This window comes from Phacochoerus africanus, chromosome 7 (assembly GCF_016906955.1).
Source record: "Phacochoerus africanus isolate WHEZ1 chromosome 7, ROS_Pafr_v1, whole genome shotgun sequence".
NCBI classification, from domain to species: domain Eukaryota; kingdom Metazoa; phylum Chordata; class Mammalia; order Artiodactyla; family Suidae; genus Phacochoerus; species Phacochoerus africanus.
Genome location: NC_062550.1, coordinates 45,526,619 through 45,548,589, shown reverse-complemented (window position 1 = coordinate 45,548,589; position 21,971 = coordinate 45,526,619). Strand labels below are relative to the sequence as shown.

Below are 21,971 nucleotides of genomic sequence, written 5' to 3'. Positions count from 1 at the left end.
TGAGAACTGAAATATTCTTTTGTTCATGAATTGAACACATATTTATTAAGCACCTGTTCTACTGTGAGAACTAAATCATAATGTTTTCCTTCCCCAAGGAGTGTACAGTCTTAAAGGGAAAATGAGATTCATGCCAGCAAATCACAATAAAGGGCAATATGTAATAAGAGCCATAGAAGTCATTCAAAACATAAAGAGGAGTAAAAATACCACAATTACTGTGTGTGTATATAATTTTCCATATCTCTTAACTCTCCTTATGGTTAGGAAGGGTAAATCCTGTTAACCTGAATTGGAAATTCTCTGGAACAGAAAAGATTAGCATTCTACAGATAGAGGCACAGCCTAGGTTAAAGTTTCCTAATTTTAATTCTTAGTTCTTCTCAAAGCATATTCTTACTTCTCCATTTCAAAATTGATTTTTCTTTCTTTGCCTTTTTAGGGCTGCACCTATGGTATACCGAGGTTCCTAGGCTAGGGGTTGAATCAGAGCTGTAGCCACCAACCTACACCACAGGCACAGCAACGCCAGATCCAAGCTGAGTCTGTGACCTACACCACAGCTCATGGCAACACCGAATCCTTAACCCACTGAACAAGGCCAGATAGTAAACATGCATCCCCATGGATACTCGTCAGATTCGTTTCCACTGAGCCATGGTGGAAACTCCTTGATTGATTTCTTGAATCATGAACTTTTACATTTAGTCAACAAAAAGTTACTAAGAGCCCGTTATGCGCCTAGCACAGTGAGTGCTAGGTGGTTAACTAATAAATTTGAAGTAATGTTTACTTTTTCTCTTATTCAGGTATTTTACAGCAAACTATTGGAAGAAGCAAATCGAGGCTCATTTCCAGCAGAGATGGTGAATAAAATCTTTTCTAATATTTCATCAATAAATGCCTTCCATAGTAAATTCCTATTGCCAGAGCTGGAGAAGAGAATGCAAGAATGGTAAGAGAAGTAAATAGCAAATAATATAGCTATGGCAGTCACAGTAGATGCTGTGTTATTCAGCGGTTAAATTGAAATAATAATGCTACACAGAGCTGTAAACAAACACTTATGCAAATGTTTCCTGTTAAAACCCCTGATAGACATTGTGGTACATTTTCGGCTTTAGTTGAAAAGGATTTTACCTCTGCTTTCCAAACTATCTTTTGATTAGTGGAGACAAGATATGAGGGGTAATCTGGAGCTTTAAGAATTCCATAGCATCTCTCTCTGTGTCATTCCTATTTAAAAAGGTGCTTTTTCACTCTCTGTCAATCTCACAGCAGAATGGATCTGATAAAACACAGGCTGTGTATAGAAAGTGATAACTTCATTTGGAGTCCTGTTAATTCACTCATTCTGTAAGAAACTTTAACGACTTGTTTCTACATTTCATACAGGGAAACGACTCCTAGAATTGGTGACATCCTTCAGAAATTGGCACCATTCCTTAAGATGTATGGAGAATATGTGAAGGGGTTTGATAATGCAATGGAATTGGTTAAAAACATGACAGAGCGTATTCCCCAGTTCAAGTCAGTAGTTGAAGAAATTCAGGTAATAGGACTCTTTTTGTTCAAGGCTATAAATTACTTTCTCTATACAAAGCATACGGCCTTCAAGATCTAAAATTTACTGCTGTACAGCCTAGGGAACTGTATCTAGTCATTTGTGGTGGAACATGATGGAGGATAATGTGGGAATATATGTATGACTGGGTCACTTTGCTGTGCAGTAGAAATTGACAGAACACTGTAAATCAACTATAATGGAAAAAATTTAAAAATCATTTAAAAAAATCTAAAATTTAGATGGAGAGATCTGAGACACCTAGCCAAATTCTATTCTACTCTAAACCATGCAGAAATCATCTCTGCAAAGTTAAAATTTTTTATTTAGCACATGCCATATACCAAACAATAATTCTCCATTTGCTTTTGAGGCCCAGGAGAGTCTTCATCTGCTACATTCAATCTCTGAGTTCACTCAGAGACAATTTTATTTGACTGCCTTTTTTCTTCATTTTACATTAATACTTTATTATTTATGTGACTATATCAATTTTTTGGCTGCATATTGGACATTATAGATAACCTGTTGTGGCAAGGATTCAGATTTTCCCTACTGAGAGTGGTTGTAGTTCCTTTATGAACTTGCTTAGACTATATTTGTAAACTCTTTTTCTCCTCTGGTGTGTAACCACTAAGGTCTCTACTCAGTTTTTTTTTTTTTTTGGATATTGTATGTGATCCTGGCTCTATAGAGATTGCTGCTATATCTGTGTAAGTTCAAGATCAGTAATTGAACACAGGTACTTTACCTCAATCCAGTAACCCTCTCTTCTTGCCAATGGCCCCATCTGTGAAGGGGAGCACATATTTAAAGATCAGGCTATTTTCAGGTCCCCAGGGCCCTTTCACATCTCCTGTCTGTATCTCCACAACCTCAGGGTGGCCAGGAGACTAGCTGGTCTGGGCTTTTTTCCATCTCTGTTGATTATTCACATAGCCCCAGCCAAGAAAACGATTGTACAGTCACATTGGACATCACATTGGTTCTCCTCACTTGCCCACTTCCGAGATCATCACGTCCACTGACAGTGTTGCTGGGCACGTGCGTTGTTCTCCACTCTAAATCACAGAAGCCCTCTTCAACGTCAGTCCTCACAGCCTATCCCACCCTGACAGAACCTTCCTGTCAACTGAGCTGGGGGAAGAATAGGTACAGCCCTAGGCCAGAATACTACAAATTGTTACTGTTCTTACCCAACATTCAGCAGCTTTGAAAACAAACACTTTTCAGATTGTTGTGTACCTTTGGTAAGTTTCCAAAGTGCTAAAATGGTTGTTGTTTTTAAATCATTTTTATCCATTTTTAAATTTTTGTTTATTTTTTATTTTTTTATTTCTTTGCTCTTTAGGGCTGCACCTGTGGCATATGGAGGTTCCCAGGCTAGGGGTCGAATCAGGGCTACAGCTGCCGGCCTACACCACAGTCACAGCAACACCAGATCTGTGCCACGTCTGCCACCTACACCATAGCTCATGGCAATGCCTGATCCCCAACCCATTCAGCGAGGCCAGGAATTGAACCTGCATCCTCATGGATACCAGTAGGGGTCGGGTGCCACAACAGGAACTCCTAAAGTTGTTTTTTAAAGGAGAGGTTTTGCCAGTCTCCTCTCTCTGTCATAGCAAAAGTCAGCATGTTCCATTTCCTGGCCTTTGGCTTTTTATCTTTGATTTGTCACTCATCCTCATTCTTTGTAAGTTCCCAAACATTTTTTCCACCTGGCCTTTGGCTTTTTATCTTTGATTTGTCACTCATCCTCATTCTTTGTAAGTTCTCATTTGCCTCTTAGATACTGTATTCAAGGGGCTTAGCCTGGAGCTTGTTGCATAATAAGTGCTCACTGCATGATGGTGGTAATGGTCATTATTGTGTTTTATCAAATAGTTTAATTCTATCCCTGCGAAGTCTGTCATCTCTGTATTATGAGGAAACCATGGGATTGTGAAAGGGGTGGTAGACTGAGACTCAACTAACCTAGTTTAGGATCCTAAGTCTGCCACTTTTAGTAACTTGATCTTAGAAAACTCTCTTAGTTTCTTTATGCAAAAAAAAAAAAAAAAATAGGGAATCAGTAATATTTTCAGTACATACACACACACACACACACACACACACACACACACAATAGGCTTGTTGGAGAAAATCAAATGAGGCACCTAAACTTATAAAATTTGTATCTTACACTTTGTTAAGGAAAGCCATTAGCCTTCCACTTCCATGCTAATTTCAGGCTCTTTTTACTTTTTTCCTGGTAATGATAATAACTTAAAAACTAGTTTTACCACGTCTTCCTAAAGCCACATTGCAGTAGGTTAATCTTAATAGACCTCATATCTAATGATATCATTCCCCTGCATGAAAACCTGCATTAGATGAAGTAACTCTAAACCTAGCTTGACATTATTACCCCGGGTTACCTTTTCTTCCTCATCTCTTGTTTCCCTATAAATATCTTATCTCCCAGCAAAACTCAGCTGCTCCCTTTCACTGAACATGTTTCATGCCCCACTGTCTTGGACTTGTTCTCCAGGTCCCTCTCCCTGCACTAGCTCCCCTAGTCTTGCTCATTCCCCTGCCTAAACCCTGCCCTCACCTGAGTTCATGTTAAATAGTCCATTCTCTGTGAAGCTGTTTACTTTGAATGCAAACATCACGTCTTAATACAACTTTTTTTTACCCTGCCATTGCCCTGATCATGGTCATAAGTAAATATTTTAAGACGGTTTCTGCTTTGTTTAATACGAACAAGAACACACCTTATTTTTCAAGTAATCTTTTTTCTTTCTTTTCATGTTAACAGCTTACTGAAAGCAAGTGCTATAGACTCAGTTTTGCCCTAAGAAATGAAATCTGTTTATACAGTTTGGTTTCTAATTGAAAAGAATGCCATACCTAATGAAAAATAAGAATTTACTTATCTTGTTGTTCTTCTACATGTGGAGTCCTCCTTTTTAAGTTCAAAGGAAATGACATTTATGGTAGCCTTATTATGAAATAGTTTCTGTTGAACCCCAAAGTCATTTAATGTAGTTGTACTTAGTGAATCTCATTAAACAGGTGCTTCTTTTGAAAATCTCTGGAGTGTGATTTAATAATGTGACCTTACAAACCCTTGTAGTGACTAATGAAGTGGTTGCCATCAATCTGGAATTTTCTTGCTTCAAATTCTGCTTGATTTCCTTTATGTTCCTACACCAAATTGGTGGTCCTCAAACTTTAATGGAAACATTGAGAGTGTTTTTAAATGCATATGCCCAGGACGTGGCCTCAGATTGTGGTTTCATAAATTGGTGGGAGGTTTAGAATTTCCATTTGTAATAGCATCCCAGGTGTATCTAATGGAGATGATGCACAGACCACACTTTGTGGGAAAATGGTTGCCCTTAATGAAAGTTCTGTATTACGTTGGATTTTTAGACGGGCTACCTCAATTTTTAAATCTTTCTTTAAAAACCTTTCTCATTACAGAAACAGAAGATCTGCGGAAACTTGACTTTGCAGCATCACATGCTAGAACCTGTTCAGCGGATTCCCCGGTATGAGATGCTCCTTAAGGATTACCTAAGGAAACTGCCCCCTGATTCTCTGGACTGGAATGATGCTAAAAGTAAATGCTTCCCCCAATCCCCACCCCTTTCCGTTATGGGATAACTTGGTGGCCAAGCAGCCTTATGCTTCCAAAGTGAGATAGGTCTCATGGCCATTTTAGTAAAATACTGGTGCCAGAAAATAACCTCGCTGGAAATTGTTATCAGTACCTCAATTAGGCAGGCACTTTTGAGCCCAGATCACAGGCTTAGGGCAATGCAAATCACATTTCTTCTTCTATTTTCACGTTAATCATTAACTCTGAGATATAAAACTATAGCCTTAGGAGACATCTAAAATAGCAATACACAATTACCTTCTCACAGGAAGAAAGCAACCATTCAGAATTACTAGTGCTGCTGGTTAATTAGGTAGGTTGATGCATACCAAGAAAACTAAGGTGACATTTACTATGTAAAAATAACCCAAGCAAAGTGATCTCTATCTATTCTAAGACAGAAGAGAAAATGGTACTGTCAAGTGTCAATTAACATTTTCCCTGGGAAAACTTTATTCCTGTTTTACTCATTATCTTTTATTTTTTTCATTAGATCATAATGAAAGGCTTTTTTTAGGGCTTAAGAGTTTCTATAAGAATTTGTTTTCTTGTGTACTTTTGAAAAATCAACTAACAGAGAGCCCTGTTGGCCTAGCACTCTGTTGACGGTTGAGGATCCGTCATTGTCACTGCCGTGGCACAGGTTCCATCCCTGGCTCGGGAACTTCTGCATGCAGCAGACATGGCCAAAAAAAATAACAAAAAAAAAGAGTCAATTAACTGTCAAGAATGAAAATTTAACTTGGTTTGTATTCAACAAGTACTAAAAATACTGGTGTACAATCTTAAAACATTACTACTTTACCTAATAATTTGTTGTCAGCTATTATAAGTGAACCTTGATGAGAGATGAGGAACGCAATACAGTCATTGGTCTTGGAGACTGGTCTTTTTCTGAGCATTGTCTGTCTCTGATGTTTCTCCACCCATCCAAGTCAACTGGGGAATCACAGGAACTTACCCCCCCCCTTTCTTCCTCTACAGTTTGAATTATCCTAACTTGCCTTCTTCCACTTCATCACCACTTTCCACTCACCTGGTCTGAGTGCCTGGTTTGAGTAGCAAAACTAGCGGTAGGGTTATAGGTTAGATCACCATTGCTCCTCCTCAAACTTGTCTCTTGGCAATGGCCTCAGGATATCTTAATTTGTCTCCCTCTACCTTGGGTCCTGTATAGAATGTACAGAGTTGCCCAAATCAGGATAGTTCTCCAAAATGTAAATAAAAATTCCATTTCTTCTGTACTGAAAGAATTTGACGTCTGCTAAGGTACCTATGTCAAAAACAAGAGTCAGCAACAAAATAGGGTGTTGTGTAATGTTTCCCATTCCTACTTACACTAAAATTCTAGGGAGATCACAGAAGTACTTTTAGAGACCTAAAAGTAAAGGGGAAAGCAACAAAAATGTGTTTTGTTCACCAGCGGAACAAAGAAGACAGAAAAGTTAGTTCCGAATGATGAGGTTGTTGTGGTAACAGAATTAACCCAACAAGTATTCACTAGATAGAAAAGAAAGGAAGTGAGCAGGACAGGATGTAGGATTGAGAACATTTCCTCAGGTAGATCCAGCATGAAGCCTCAGCTCCCACAGCTTTTCACCTGTAGTCCCAAAGTGCCTACCTTGCCCATATCAGTTCCCACTCCCATTTCTTGCTACCACCTACCCTAGCAACAAAACCCTCCATCAACATTGGTATCAGAAGATGCCCCTTCATCTGCCCGAGGCTAAAACTGTGTGCTTTCCCAAAGACAGCTGATTATGCTTGATGGTTAATTTGCTCATAAAACTAATGAAATACTACTGCTGAAATGTTGTAGGACTTTGAGTCAGAATACTTAAACTCTGTTATAGCCCTTCACTATCAGCTGTGTAACCGTGGCCACGTCACATCACTCTCTTCTTCTTTTGCCTGCCAAATGAAGTTAATATACTTTCCATTCAAGATTGCATAAGAATTAATTGACAAAATACATAAAACCTTCTAACAAAGTGTCTTGTACCAAGCTAGTATACATGGTGTTTGTTATTTTGAAGATCCCTTATGGATTAAACATACCCATGAACCTAATCACTGTATATGACTTTTTATGAGAAAATGCCCTGCAAATTCCAAATAATCCTCTTACAGATGAACTTTTGAAAGTATCCAGTTTATAAAAGAAATTGCTCCTGCTTTTACCTTTATCTTTGAACTCCATTTCTTCCTATTATATTGTATATTGTATGCTATTCAGTTATCTAGTAACATAGTAAGGACAAAATATATTTACTCTTCTTTTTTCCTATTTAGAATCACTTGAAATTATATCTACAGCAGCAAGCCATTCTAATAGTGCAATAAGAAAAATGGTAAGTGGTTTTCAGAAGAAATGGGAATCTTCTAGTTAGTTAATTGCCAATGATATAGTCTAATGTTATCTACAATCTGGGGCCAAAATGAATTGATACAGGTGAATAAAAAAGATTGTTTATAAAATGTTTAATGTTATCTGGAATAATCCTCTCCCCTCTTCCCCAGGTTTCAATTTGCTCATAACTGACATACTTTATACCAAAATTTATGCTTAGTTCCAATCCCTTCTGAATTGTGTACATTTTGGCTAAGGTCATTGACTAGAGCCACTAAGGTGAAACCTCCTTATATTTGATCTTGCTGTGTTTTGTTTCAATTTCCTAGGAGAACCTAAAGAAACTCTTAGAGATTTATGAAATGTTGGGAGAAGAAGAAGACATTGTAAATCCTTCAAACGAACTAATAAAAGAAGGACAGATCCTCAAGCTAGCTGCTCGGAACACATCAGCACAAGAACGCTACCTTTTCTTAGTGAGTTTTGTAGTATGAGCAAGGCACATAAGAATAACTCTTAAACATTGTGATATACTTCTTGGAAAGTAGGATGCTTGCTTGCTCACCAAAGCAATTATATCTAACCTGGTTTAGTCAATACTGTCAGGATTCCACATCAGGGAATGTCCTTAGTAAATGAAACTTGTTCTTTCAATGATACAAATGTGTTTTTTTGAAGTATTTTTCTGTGTATGTACTTCAGAAACACACGGTGAACAATGAGTTCGCTGCATAGTTCCTTTTCACTGCAATCAATCCCCGCCCCTTCCTTCACTTCCTGGAAGTGACAGTTGGTCTGGGACTTACTGAAAATATAATCACTCTCCCTGAGACATGAAGACCATTATATTTTGGTCTCTGTTAATTACAGTTCCCTTCTGTGTCTAATGATATGATAATGATCATAACAGTAGCTAACAATGAGTAACAATAGGTAACATTGAGTAATAACTCAGTAAATGTTGTCTATTACTGTGGTTGTTATAATAGGCAAAGAAACAGAGACACATTGGTAAAAAGGCTGTCCAGTGACTGGCACATGAAACACTCTCAGGATGTTATTCATGTCTGGCTTTTCTACTGCAAGGCAGTCATCTCATTAGCTTTAGAAGTTGTTGGGGGCTTAGTGTTTTCTACTGTCTAGTTACAGCCTCCTTTGAAAGGAGAATTTATGGCATCTAATTGTCGTGCAGAGAGTTTTCAGTATCTCTCACTTTTAAAAAGAACATTTGGTCACCAAATGATCAGCAGTTCTTCTTTTTGTATAATTCAAGAAAGTTGAAAGCATGTCTACAAAAAATTGTGTACATGAATATCCATAGCAAAATTATTCATTGTGGCCAAAAGTTAAAACAAATTTAATGTCCATCAATTGATGAATGGATACATATAATGTAGTATAACCATGCAGTGAAATATTACCTGGCAGTAAAAAGAAATAAAATACTGATACATGCTACATGAAAGAACTTTGAAAACATTGTGTAAATTGAAAGAAGCCATTCACGAAAAGTCACACTGTTGATGTTCTACTTATATGAAATGTCGAGAATAGGCGAATGCATAGAGTCAGGAAGTAAGTAGTGGTTGCCTAGGGCTGGTGGGGAGGAGGGAATGGGGACAGGGTTTCCATGTAGAGGCATGAAATATTCTGGAGTTAGATGGTAGTGATGGTTGTACAATTTATAACTATATAAAAACTGTGAATTATGTATTTTAAAAGGGTAGATTTTATGGTATGTGACTTAAATCTCAATAACTTAAATAATTTATGGATAATATCCAGATTAACCATAAGAATCTTCATTTGAGCTCAATAGAAGAACTTCACCTTTAAGTTTTACAGAGAATTAAATGTAAATCAGGGAGGTGTGGTGTCATGGGAGGGTTCAGAGGTATATTTATTTTGGAATGTGGATTTTATTATGTAGGTATGGTACACAACGCATCAGATGATTGCCACTGAAAAGACAGTTAATACTCACAGATCCCAAAAGGAGGGAGCATGCCACGTCATGGAGGAGCTCCATGAGAAAGTGCCAGGGTTGGTCAGAAGGCAGAGGGAGCAAGCAGAAATGTAGGCAAGAGCCTTTATTGTAGTTTCTGCAAGAAGGAATAGGCAAGGCAGGGTAAACAGAATTTGGTAGCTTAAATAATTTCATCAGGGAGTTCCCAATGTGGTGCAGCAGAAATGAATCTAACTAGTATCTATGAGGATGCAGTTTCGATCTCTGCCCTCCCTCAGTGGGTTGGGGATCTAGTGTCTCCACGAGCTGTGGTGTAAGTCGCAGATATATATGGCTTGGATCCCACATTACTGTGGCTGTGGTGTAGGCTGGCAGCTATAGCTCCAATTTGACCCCTAGCCTGGGAACTTCCATATGCTGTGGGTATGGCCCTAAAAAGCAAAAAAACAAAACAAAACAAATAAATACATAAATAAATAAATAATTTCACTAGGCTCTGGGGCATGTAGCTGTTGCCTGGTACTAGCCTCAGAGTTCTTAAGGAAGAGAAACACCAGGCCAGAGTGTAAGATCTTAACAGAGGAGGTGGTTGGGGTGTGGGCTCTGGATCTGTTACTTTCCATATGAAAGTCATGCTTGCAAGTGAGTCATTTACTGTCCAAGAATTGGGTAGTCCTGAAAGGGGCAGTCTTCCAATGTCAGCAAGCCCCCAGGAGAGCAAAGACCAAAAATCCAGATTAAAAAGACATGCTTAAGAAGTTTGCTAGTGGCCTAGTAGGTAAGGGCCTGGCATTGTCACTGCTGTGGTGCACATTCAGTCCCTGGCCTGGCAACTTCAGCATGCTGCAGGTGCAGCCCAAAAAAAAGGAGAAAAAAAACAAAGACATGCTTAACATACTGTTCTAGACAAAATGCCTGGGAATCGGTGTTCCCTTTGTCCTTACTCTCTTTGTAGGTGCTTAGGTAATTTTCCTTTCCCCTCTTCCACATTAGTGTTATAGTTTATACAGTTAAACTTTCAGCTCTGTCTAACCAATTGCCTTGGTTTAATTATTACATTTGAGAATTGTTATGGAAATAGTTTTAGATTGAATACCTTAGTGCAGAGTCACATTAAGCAGCTCTTTGGAGGACGGGTGGCCAAGGGTCTTAGGGGAATACAACAGTAGTGACTTTGAGAAAAGTACCCATCTTGTTCCAGTTATAAGCTCCCTGGAGTCCTAAACAGAAATTTTAGGAAAGCTCCATTCATCTTTGGAAGACCATTTTAGGAGCATTTCTTACAGTGTTCATTCTTGTAATCTTTTAATCCTCCCCCTTCAAAATCGTCTTGTTAGAGAATCTCTCCCCCTACATGCACACATTTATTCCCATGGACCGTCTTGTTTTTCTTAAATTCAGAAACTTCAGAAATACCTTTTTTTTTTATGTTCCTTTCTCTCTAGAAGTTCAATTTCCTCCTCTGGGGATATTACACTTGTAAACTGAAAAGCTACAATTATATTTATGTAATTATATTTATAATCTGATTTGGGTTTTCAAATAATCATCATGTGTTTGCATATTTGCATACCTCCACATCATGCTTTTTATATTAACATAGGGTACTCTGTTGAGTAAGGAAATAACCATACCTGACATCTGAAAGTTTAAAAAAAAAAATCAAGTTATCCCATAGAATAAGAGGTTTTATTCTTGGCCATTTGGAGTTCTAGTCCTTATTTCCTTGTAGCTGGACAGAATTAGATTTTTTTTTTCTCTTATTTAATCTTTGAATACAGACCAGGCACTGGAAATTTTTTCCAGTGATATATTTTTACCTTAAAAAACAAACTTTAATGAACTGTCACTAGTAAGACATTGAATTATCTCAATGAAATAATATATTTTAAGAGACTTGAAATTAATAGTTGAGGAACACTGGAGATCAAGAAGGGGGAAACCTCCCCACACTGCTAATAAAGTTAAGACTTTTCTTCTAGGTTTTGGCACAGCCAGAGACTGCTTTGTCAATAACTACTTCTGAGCTATGGACATGGATTAAAAGGAATGTCTTTCACCAAAAGGGAAAGTCAATCCACTTGGTGCTATAACTTCCTCTTTCAGTACCAGAAAAAAAAAAACCAGACAAGGTGTTGGTGGCTTTTGCCACGGGAGCAAGGTTCACAGAGGGATCAGGACTTAGCTACTTAATTATTTTGCATATGTAGCAACAACTTCTTTGTAAGCAATATCACCTGCCTGCATCTCCAAGAAAAAGAAAAAGGGTATTTATTGGCAAGCATTAGCTTGTAGCCTGAGTTATCTAAGGCTAATATATAGTTATTATCAATTTAGAATGTGAAGTCCCACTTAGGAAAAATAGGGGAAATGTAACCCTGAAAACATGCGAGGGAAAGAGAAGTGTATCATTATAAAATAGTCTGTCATCTTGTATGAGTATAACTACCAAAAACAAATGCTAAGAACTTCCACATTTGGGCTTGTGTTTCTGTAAGATAACAAGACTTTGCTGAACTTCATAAAGCAAACTTGAGTACATGTATTGGATAGCTCAGATGTTCTCTGCTAGGACATTACATTAGTCACTCAGTTTGCAGAAAATTTTGTTTTGTGTTACTGTCTTGAAAGTGTGAGCCCTGTCCATTTTGTGGCTGCTTTGCAGTTCCTGCTGTACCATTCAGACTTGACCAAATCCCTTCCTGAGAAGGCCTTGATAGAAGAGAGAAACAAATGTAACATGAACAGGTAGCAGGCAAACCGTGGTGATAATGATGAGAAGCTTTCAGAGTATTTTCAGATCTCTAAATCCTGTGTACTACAATGAGGTTGTGATTGCCGTACTTAGAATACAGTGGACTATTAATGAGAAGCCATAGCTTATGTTCCCTTCTAGAAATATAAATATGAAATGTCGTGCTCAGATATGTCTTATAAAAATGTACTCAGTGCCTTTTTGTTTCTACATTATCCAGTGTGGAAATGAAATTTATGACACTGGTTATAGGAAGTTGCAAAATAATGTATGAGGAACAACTGGTGAAAAATTTGCTTTCAGAATGAGTACAACAGACATTGTCACGGTAAACATGTTGAAATGTTTCAAATGTCCATCAACAGTTACCCATGGTTGGAGCTAAACAGAAGACCTAACAGAACAGGACATTTATCCTCATTTAATCTTTTCAACAATCTGTGACTTTTCGTAGCATGTAAGGGTTTAAATTCTCAGTTGCTTGTCTTAGGAAATATATACATATGAAACCAAGAAACAATGTTAGAAACAATAAATATGAAGTAGAAAGATAGATAGGGACCTTCTTTAGGAATCTGTCTGCAAATTAACCCAAACACTTAGACTTTCACCCATTTGGGTGTTTTAATATACTTAAAAGTGAATTAAATGCCCTCCTCAAATCATTGGTTGCTGCTGATTAGCGGGGCTATTCATTGTTGACTAAAAATGAGGCACTAATTTGAATCAGTTTCAAAATATAGTTCCTCATTTTAAATAAAGACTTTCTGGGAGTTCTCTTGTGGTGTAGCAGGTTAAGGATCTGGTGCTGTCACTGCAGCAGCTTGGGTTGCTGCTGTGGTACGGGTTTGACCTCTGGCCTAGGAACTTCCACATGTATGCATGGCCAAAAGAAAAAAAAAAAGACTTTTTGCTAAAATAGTTTACTTTTCTCTTAATTCATACATGATGAATTCTTAAGACTCATGTGGGACAGTTTAAAACAGTGACTGTTTTTTTTACATAAGGTTTAGTGTGCTAATCCATGATCTAATGAAATTAAACTAATAATTTGGCTACCTTTTTTTAATTTGACATTAAACACATTGGTAAAACTAATTGCTAAATATTACTCTTTTCCTCTGACAGCTATTATAGACTTTATCCCTAACACAACAATTGGAAATTTTATTATCTAAGAGTTTCAACTTACATGGTTGAGAACTTTAGTTTCCGGTATAAGAAGGCCCTTAATAAAACTGTTGCTGAACTTAATTTCCTTAACTAGTTTCCTGACCAAAATGATAATAAGTTTACTTAAATATCAGTAAAATACTTATAAACCAACAAAGGGAAACATATATTACAAATTTTAAAATATGATAATTTTGTTATAAGCATAAAAGTTCTAGAGTAAATATTGTTAAATGATTTTGCTCCTATAGAAAGTATAATATTCCTTGGATTTGTTGTCTACGGTTACTTTGTCTTCTTTGTTTTCCTGTTTATGGACATGTGTTCTACCTCCTTGCAGTTCAACAACATGTTGCTGTACTGTGTGCCAAGATTCAGCTTGGTGGGCTCTAAATTCACAGTTCGAACCAGGGTTGGCATCGATGGAATGAAAATTGTGGAGACTCACAATGAAGAATATCCACATACTTTCCAGGTATCTGGGAAAGAGAGGACACTGGAACTACAAGCCAGGTAAGAGAACCATTCCTGTTGCACAGCTTCCAGAAAGCATCAGAATAAATAATAGGACAGAATAATTCTGAGGATCTTTCCCAAGTCAGGTTGGACGTGAGTGGAAAGATGTAAGCTCTTGAAAGTCAGGAATTATGTCTTCTTTTTTGATTCCTCTGTCATTCCTAGGATCATGGTTTTTCAGATGGTAAACATTCAGTGAATTAAAGTGACTCTTTATGTTTACAAGGTGAAGAGCATGAAATGTTACATGCTAAACATTGAAGTTTTAACTTTCAGTCCTTCAGAGACTCTGCATTCATAGGCCTTGATGGCACTTTGATGGAGAGAGTGGTTGGAGGAGGCATTTTAGAAAAGATGCTTTTCCTGCCACAGTTGAGCATACATGAATGGCGCCACTTGGGGTTCTAGTAGCTTCTAGCAACCAGGACTCTAGAAGGGTTGGCTCTTCTTATAGTTTATTGAGTGGGAGAGACAGGTCCTTCCCCTAAGCATAACCATGTTTGTAAAGAAAAAACGAACAAGAGAACCACTGTAGTAGATCACAGCTATCTCAAGCTTGAACCTCTAGAAGACAGAGTGGTGTCAGGTTTTAAAATACCTGCTTCAGGAATTCCTGCGGTGGCATAGTAGGTTAAGAATCCAACTGCAATGGCTTGGATTGCTGCAGAGCTCTATCCCTGGCTTGGCACAGTGGGTTAAAGGATCCGGTGTTGCTATAGCTCGGGTTCATTCCCTGGCCTAGCATTTTCCATATGTCATGGGTGTGGCCATAAAAGAAAATGTAAAATCAAATAAAGTACTTGCTTTAGGAAATTACCATGCTTTTATCCTATGGTGAAACTTGAGATACTCCAGAAAGTCACAGATCAGTGGGTTAAGTACTAATCTCAGCTGACATGGTTCTGATATCCTAGAATCTTTCCTTCAACAGGCACAGATTTCCCCCAGCATTCCTGGCACATCATGATGCTCAGTAGTAAGTTTGTGGGAGAGATGGATGATGTCAGAGGAGCAAATCTGCCATACTCATGCGTATGTGATAAGCTGGGGGACAGAGGCATGTGATGTTCAAGCTGGGACTGGGACTGGGACTCAAACTTAGCCCTAGCCTACCAAGCACATACAGGTAGAGCCCACTCTTCACAACCCCTCAATATGGAGATCCTACCGAGTCCCATATCTGCCAAATGGGAATTTTTTTCCCAGCAGAAAATTCCTAAATACTGGGGTTTATTAATCTGTGAAATCTCCTTTCTACGGGTATTTAAATTTTTGTTGTGCTCCATCAATAATGAGTTAGGTATGGTATTACCTGAAGCCTCCTAGCAAAATAAATTATTTATCAGAGGGAATGTCAGGCAGCTCCCTGAGGCCTTACAAAGATAATTCTTTTTTTCTTTTTTTTAGGGCCACACTGCAGCATTGGGAAATTCCCACGTTAGGGGTTGAATCAGAAATGCAGCTGCTGGCCTACACCACAGCCATGGTAACACCAGATCCTTAACCCACAGAGTGAAGTCAGGGATTGAACCTGCATACTCATGGGTACTAGTCAGATTCTTAACCCACTGAGCCACAGCGGGAACTCCCTTTACAGAGATAATTTAGATTCTCAAGGATAATTGCAATTTTTTTGTAAGACAGTCTGTGACTAGTAGCCTTTAAAACCTCATGTGTTTTCATAAAGGTGAATTGGAAGTCTAGTCCTATATCTAATATAATGCTACATCTACAGATATCTGATATATACAGCTAGGTGATGATTGTTAAGCTAATTAGCCAAACTTAACCCTTCCCATCAAAAATTTTGTTTGCCTGGAGTTCCCACTGTGGTGCAGTGAGTTAAGTATCTGACTTAAGTGGCTCAGGTTGCTGCAGAGGTACAGGTTTGATCCCTGGCCCTGCACAGTGGGTTAAAGAATCTGGTCTTGCCCACAGCTGCAGCAAAGGTAGCAACTTCAGGTCAGATTGAATCCCTGGCCCAGGAATTGCCATATGTCTCTGGTGTGGCCATTTAAAAAAAAAAAAAAAGTGTCCCAAAAGTAAGTAGATCGTCTAAAATTATGTTTATGAATTTATTTGTTCAATTGCCAGAGATTCTGTTTAATTTTTATTATAACTCCTTCTTGGACATTGCTGAATTTTCCAGAAAGTTGGAATAATATAAAAATAGAGCTTTATTCACCTGATGTAACTCATTAATGTTCTCTTCATTCACTCTCCTTTTTTTTATTTTTTATTTTTTAGCTCTGAGCAAGATAAAGAGGAATGGATCAAGGTATACCTAATTTATATTTTCATTTTTGTTTTGTGGTAACTTCCCTATGTATGCCCAAATTGTTGTATTCTGCACATATTATGGTCATCAGAATAAGGCCATTTAATTTTTGGAGTTCCCGTTGTGGCTCAATGGTTAACGAATCCGACTAGGAACCATGAGGTTGCAGGTTTGATCTCTGGCCTCACTCAGTAGGTTAAGGATCCAGCATTGCCGTGAGCTGTGGTGTAGGTCGCAGCTACAGCTCTGATTAGACCCCTAGCCTGGGAACCTCCATTTGCCATGGCAGTGGCCCTAGAAATGACAAAAGAAAACAAATAATAATTTTTAAAGTGATTTCCATCTTAGATATTTGTTTAATAAAGTGTTTTTTATTATTTTGCATGAGATACTTTAGTATGTGCTTTGATTTTCACTTGTATTTTAGGCACTTCAAGAGACTATTGATGCTTTCCATCAGAGGCATGAAACCTTCAGAAATGCAATTGCCAAGGATAATGACATTCAGTCAGAGGTTTCTGTAAGTTGAATTAAATTCTTAAAGTTCTTTTGTCTTCCCAGTTGCCAGAGATCTATCTAGTTATTTTGTTATCCAGCCTTTTCCCTTCGCAACACCAGAACAGGCTATTTAGACGGAATTTCATTCCTTCTTAGATGAGTACAATAGTGAGTACATTTTCATGCTGCTTAAACTTCCTTAAACATTTTATTTCTTTTCCTGCCTCTCAAGTTTCCAAACATGGTATGGGCAATGTTGTTAAAATGCTTTTTAAAATAAGTAAATGGATGGCTGGCGGATTGGATAGAAATGACAGTTTTTGCCATTAAAATCGAATTCCCTTTTTTTTAGACTGCTGAACTAGGAAAAAGGGCTCCAAGATGGATCCGAGATAATGAAGTTACGATGTGTATGAAATGCAAAGAGCCTTTTAATGCACTGACACGGAGAAGGCATCATTGTCGAGCATGTGGTCATGTATGTGAAATTTCCTGGTCGTTATGGTTGCTCGTCACTATATAAGTGTAGTAAAATCATTAACTTGGAAGAGAACAAAGAAATCATTCAGTAAATCACTTAGTTGATAAACTTATTTTGGTGCTAACTCTGTGCAAAGCACTGTGCTGGGTCCTAGAGAAAAAGATGGTAAGCGGAATTATAGCCAGCTTCACAGAGCTCCCATTCTAATCGAGAAAACAGACCAGTCACCTAAAGACAAACATTTCAAATGACTGTAAGACAACAAGAAGTTAAAATGGAGAATAATGGTCATGGAGCAGCATTTAGAACCAGTTTTAATTAGAAAAATGAAGACCTATCTAGGGGGTTGATATTTAAGCTCAGGCCTAAAAGGTGAGAAGGTGCTAACCTGAAGAAGGGAGGCAGGAAGAGCTTCAGGCAGTGAGAGTCTGTATGTCAAAAGCCCTAAGGGAGGAAAGAGCTTGATCTGTTACTGAGATGGCCAAAAGGTCATAGAGCTGGAGCATAATGAGCAAGGAAGAGTGTTTATAAGAAATAGTTAGATAAATAATAACCAAAGTAGTAACTGACTTTTGAGAAAACAAGAGATGGAACCTATAGCTTAAATAGAAGTGCAGGCTTTTGACAGGGAGAGGCAGACTTCCCTCCAGTACAACAGAAAGGATAAAGGGAAGGATGCGTGCACATGTGGGTGTATTTTTGATTTGGTGGTGGAAACGAGGGAATGTAGGTCTAGCTCTGGTGCTGTCTTCATTTTCATTGATGTATGAGGAAGAGTCATCACCTAAAAGTGAAAGGGAAAGGAAGAGGAGTGCAGAAGTTTTGAGAGAGGGCTAAGTATGAAATCTTTGTCTCTGGGCAGGGGAAAGTGAGCCTACCAAAGAAACAAAGGTGGACTGCTGGATGCCCATTAGAAGTTTATGGCTACAAATTTCAAAGGACACATTAGTCCATTTAATGGAATGATTGATGAAACTCAAGCCAAATTTGGCAAGCAGTTGACAAGTTTTCAGCAATTGAGTTGTTTCATATGGGAAGAGTGAGAAGGAACACAGCATGAACTGAAGCTGTAGAGAAGGAACAGCAAGTTTTGGAGAGCCTTGTAAACCAAGTTGATGATTAATACTTTTCTAAAAAGCAACATATAAACATAGAGAAGGGTAGGCATTGTAATGTCACTATCAAATGTGTTATTAATATGCTTCGGTGTGACCATTCTTATTTATAGTGCTTTTAGATTATTCTCAATTACCTTGCAGATTTATTCTTTTTTTCCTGTTTTGACTCAGTTTCATTATCAAAATTAAATTGATAGCAAACATCTTCCCCCCATGATAAGACTTTTTAAAATTTATCATTGAGTTTGCTTGAAATGATTTCAGATATGGATATACTTGCTTTTAGTAAACAAAAATATGTTTGAGTGAACTATGACATAATTTGAAAATAATATTAGTTGTTATGAATTTGCAGATATAGATATGTCTAATTCCAAATTTAATTGTAATTTGAAAATAAGAAGCAATTTTTATATGAATTTTACATGCTATGAATCTAAACCAAAAGTTTTACCAAATTTATATCTCTTAAATATAGTATATCTACTATAAATGGGGGAAAATATGCTTCTAGAAGCAAGAAGATAATTATTTAAACTGCAAGGTTTTTTTAAAAAAACAATTACACTATAATAATTTTTTAAAAGTACCGTTCACTAAGCAGTAGCATGCATTTGTATTGTAGTCTTTCATTCAATGGCATTCTATAAATGTTTATTATATATATAGCAAAATATACAAGGACAGTTTCTCATAGAGGTTACAGCCTCAAACATAAATTGAATAATCATACAGGTATATGATTAAAAATTGTAATCAGTGCATGAAAAAAAGTACATGAACTTTAGTAGCATAGTGATGAGAGAAGGTCTGTCTTCTGAAATTTGGAGGAATCTTCCTGGAGAAAGTCAATAGCTGAAGGATGAGCAAGAGTTAACTCACTGAAGCAGAGAGGAAAGGAGGCGGGAGCATAGCATGTCAGGGGCTGTAAGAGGCCAGTGTCACTGAAAGTAGAGTAAGAGAGGCAGATCATGCAGGACTTGAGAGGCCATGGTTAAGAGTTTGTCCATTATCCAAGAGCAAAGGGGAGTCTTCAAAGGAATTTAAATAGAGGTGAAACATACGCATTTTTAAGGAAGCATCTGGTACCGTTTGGAAGATAACATAGAGGGGATCTTGGAATAGCAGCCTGGACTCCAGTAAGAATGCTATAAGGACCAGTCATGAGGCTATCTCTAATGCCAAACTAGGACATTGATAGTTTGGACTCAGGTGATTGCAAGGAAGACATAGTAAAATGGACCAAAAAAAAAAAAAACCCAACAAAAAAAAACTATCTAGGAGGTAAAATCAGCAGGACTTTGTGAATCTATGGGGTGAGGTAGAGAGAGGTATTGGGATGACTCCTAGGTTTCTGACTTGCTTTTAGAAGGCTGTGCCATTTCCCACAAAGGGAGCACTATGAAAGGGGAACAGGTTGGGAGGGGTGAAGTTTGATAAGAGAAAGCTGAGGGCAAGGAAGACCATGAATTCATTTGGAGAGGATATCGATGAAACATTCAGAAATATGAAGTGTAAAGGTCCGCACCAAGATTTTAAAGATCTCCCACCTTTAGGGGCCAGGAAGAGAAGGATGAGCAAGCAGAGCCCATTACAAACAGCATTATAATACCACAATAAATACTCCAAATGTTCTTGGGGATATTATTAGTCCAATAAAAATTTGCTTTTTAGGTCTTGGGCCTAACCGGTTCTAACCAGTTTATGTCATATCCTCAATGGCTATATCATTCTTTTAAAGGGAAACAAAATTTTTTTTGCTTTATACATTTAAGCTTTTCTCATTTGCTATTACTTATAATGGATTTCTGCTTAAGTCTTAACCATTTTTAAAATATGATTATTCACTCTTCATTATTTTTTCTTGACTTAAGGTGGTTTGTTGGAAGTGTTCTGACTATAAAGCTCAACTTGAGTATGATGGTGGTAAATTGAGCAAAGTTTGTAAAGACTGTTATCAAATAATAAGTGGCTTCACAGACAGTGAAGAAAAGAAAAGAAAAGGAATTTTAGAGGTATGAAATATTGAATATTGGCTATATTTTAGATTTTTATTACTAGAAACAGATTTAACTGAAGAATACAAATAATATATTTTATTTCTCCTAGTATTTAACAATTTTGATTCTGACAAGCAAGATTTGTGCTTTTCTTCTAAATTGCTGATTCTTGGAATTATGCTAAGTTGTATATAGAAAGAAGGGCAGTGCTTCTTTAACCAATGTGTATTTTAGAGCGAAATCCACTCCTTCCCTGGTATCTGGGGGATTTGCTCCAGGACCCCCCGCAGACACCAAAATGCATGGATGCTCAAGTGTCTTATATACAGTGATGTGGTACATCCGACTCTCTGAATCCTTGGGTTCTGTATCCACAGATGCAGAAGGGCAACTGTGATCGGTTTCGTGAAGGTAGCTGTAGTCAAATATTAAAGTATTAATTGGTATCTCTTCTAATGCTCAAATTATTATAACATATATTTTTTTTCATGGAAAGCTTTGAAAACTGCTGTATGATACTATTAAAATTTATATTAAAAGGAGTTCCTGTCGTGGCGCAGTGGTTAACGAATCTGACTAGGAACCATGAGGTTGCGGGTTCGGTCCCTGCCCTTGCTCAGTGGGTTAAGGATCCGGCGTTGCCATGAGCTGTGGTATAGGTTGCAGACACGGCTCGGATCCCGCATTGCTGTGGCTCTGGCGTAGGCCGGTGGCTACAGCTCTGATTTGACCCCTAGCCTGGGAACCTCCATATGCCGCGGGAGCGACCCAAAAAATAGCAAAAAGACAAAAAAAAAATTTATATTAAAGTCTTATTACCTGAAAAACTCTTCCACCTTTCATTAAGAACATCACTTAATGGCTAAGTGACAGTAATCTGAGAACTGCTTTGAATGATTATTGAAATGTCTCACAAGTGAATTTGACTCATGCATGTTTTTGATACATTCAGACCCCCAAACCTAGGAACTATAATGCAGCTTGTATCTGAAATAAGTTTTACACCCAAAGATAATAACAGCACTAATGGTACGTTATATAACAAGGCCTCTGTGACAGAAAGTTCAAGATAGCTTGAAAATCTGTAAAGAATAGCCTCATGATCAAAATTTTTATGTATTTAAAGTCATAGAATGCATGATTTGTCAAGAATTTCTGTAGTTTATTAACATTCAATGAGTATTTATTGAGCATCTACACTGGACAGTCATGCAAAAATCATTTCTGTTAACTGAGAAAGGATCATAAACTTCAAGGTCCATTCGATGGGGTTCCCATCGTGGTGCAATAGAAACGTATCCAGCTAGGAACGATGAGGTTGTGGGTTCGATCCCTGGCCTCACTCAGTGGATTAAGGATCATTGCTGTGAGCTGTGGTGTATAGATCACAGACTCAGCTTGGACCTGGCGTTGCTGTGGCTGTGGTGTAGGCCAGCAGCTGTAGCTTTAATTTGACCCCTGGACTGGGAACCTCCATGTGCTGCAGGTGTGGCCCTAAAAAGCAAAAAAAAAAAAAAAGCAAAACAAAACCTTCAAAGTCCATTTGAGGTTAAAGTACAGGCCACAAACTATAACTCGGAGTTCTTCTAGGATATAAATGTTGCTGGTGTGGCAGATCAGAGT

The 21,971-nt window shown here is 37.8% G+C and overlaps 1 protein-coding gene across 6 annotated transcripts in view; it reads left to right on the top strand.

Moving 5' to 3' along the window:
- FGD4 (FYVE, RhoGEF and PH domain containing 4) overlaps window positions 1-21,971 on the top strand; it is a 190,253-nt gene that overhangs the window by 163,388 nt on the left and 4,894 nt on the right. For 5 of the 6 annotated variants that reach the window (XM_047787251.1, XM_047787255.1, XM_047787254.1 and 2 more), the window contains 10 exons: window positions 810-955; window positions 1,396-1,552; window positions 5,036-5,174; window positions 7,506-7,564; window positions 7,893-8,039; window positions 13,798-13,970; window positions 16,221-16,251; window positions 16,679-16,771; window positions 17,102-17,227; window positions 20,223-20,363. In XM_047787251.1, coding sequence (XP_047643207.1) covers window positions 810-955; window positions 1,396-1,552; window positions 5,036-5,174; window positions 7,506-7,564; window positions 7,893-8,039; window positions 13,798-13,970; window positions 16,221-16,251; window positions 16,679-16,771; window positions 17,102-17,227; window positions 20,223-20,363 — 1,212 coding nt within the window. The remainder of the gene's footprint in view (window positions 1-809; window positions 956-1,395; window positions 1,553-5,035; window positions 5,175-7,505; window positions 7,565-7,892; window positions 8,040-13,797; window positions 13,971-16,220; window positions 16,252-16,678; window positions 16,772-17,101; window positions 17,228-20,222; window positions 20,364-21,971) is intronic. The other variant, XM_047787256.1, reaches the window with a different exon arrangement.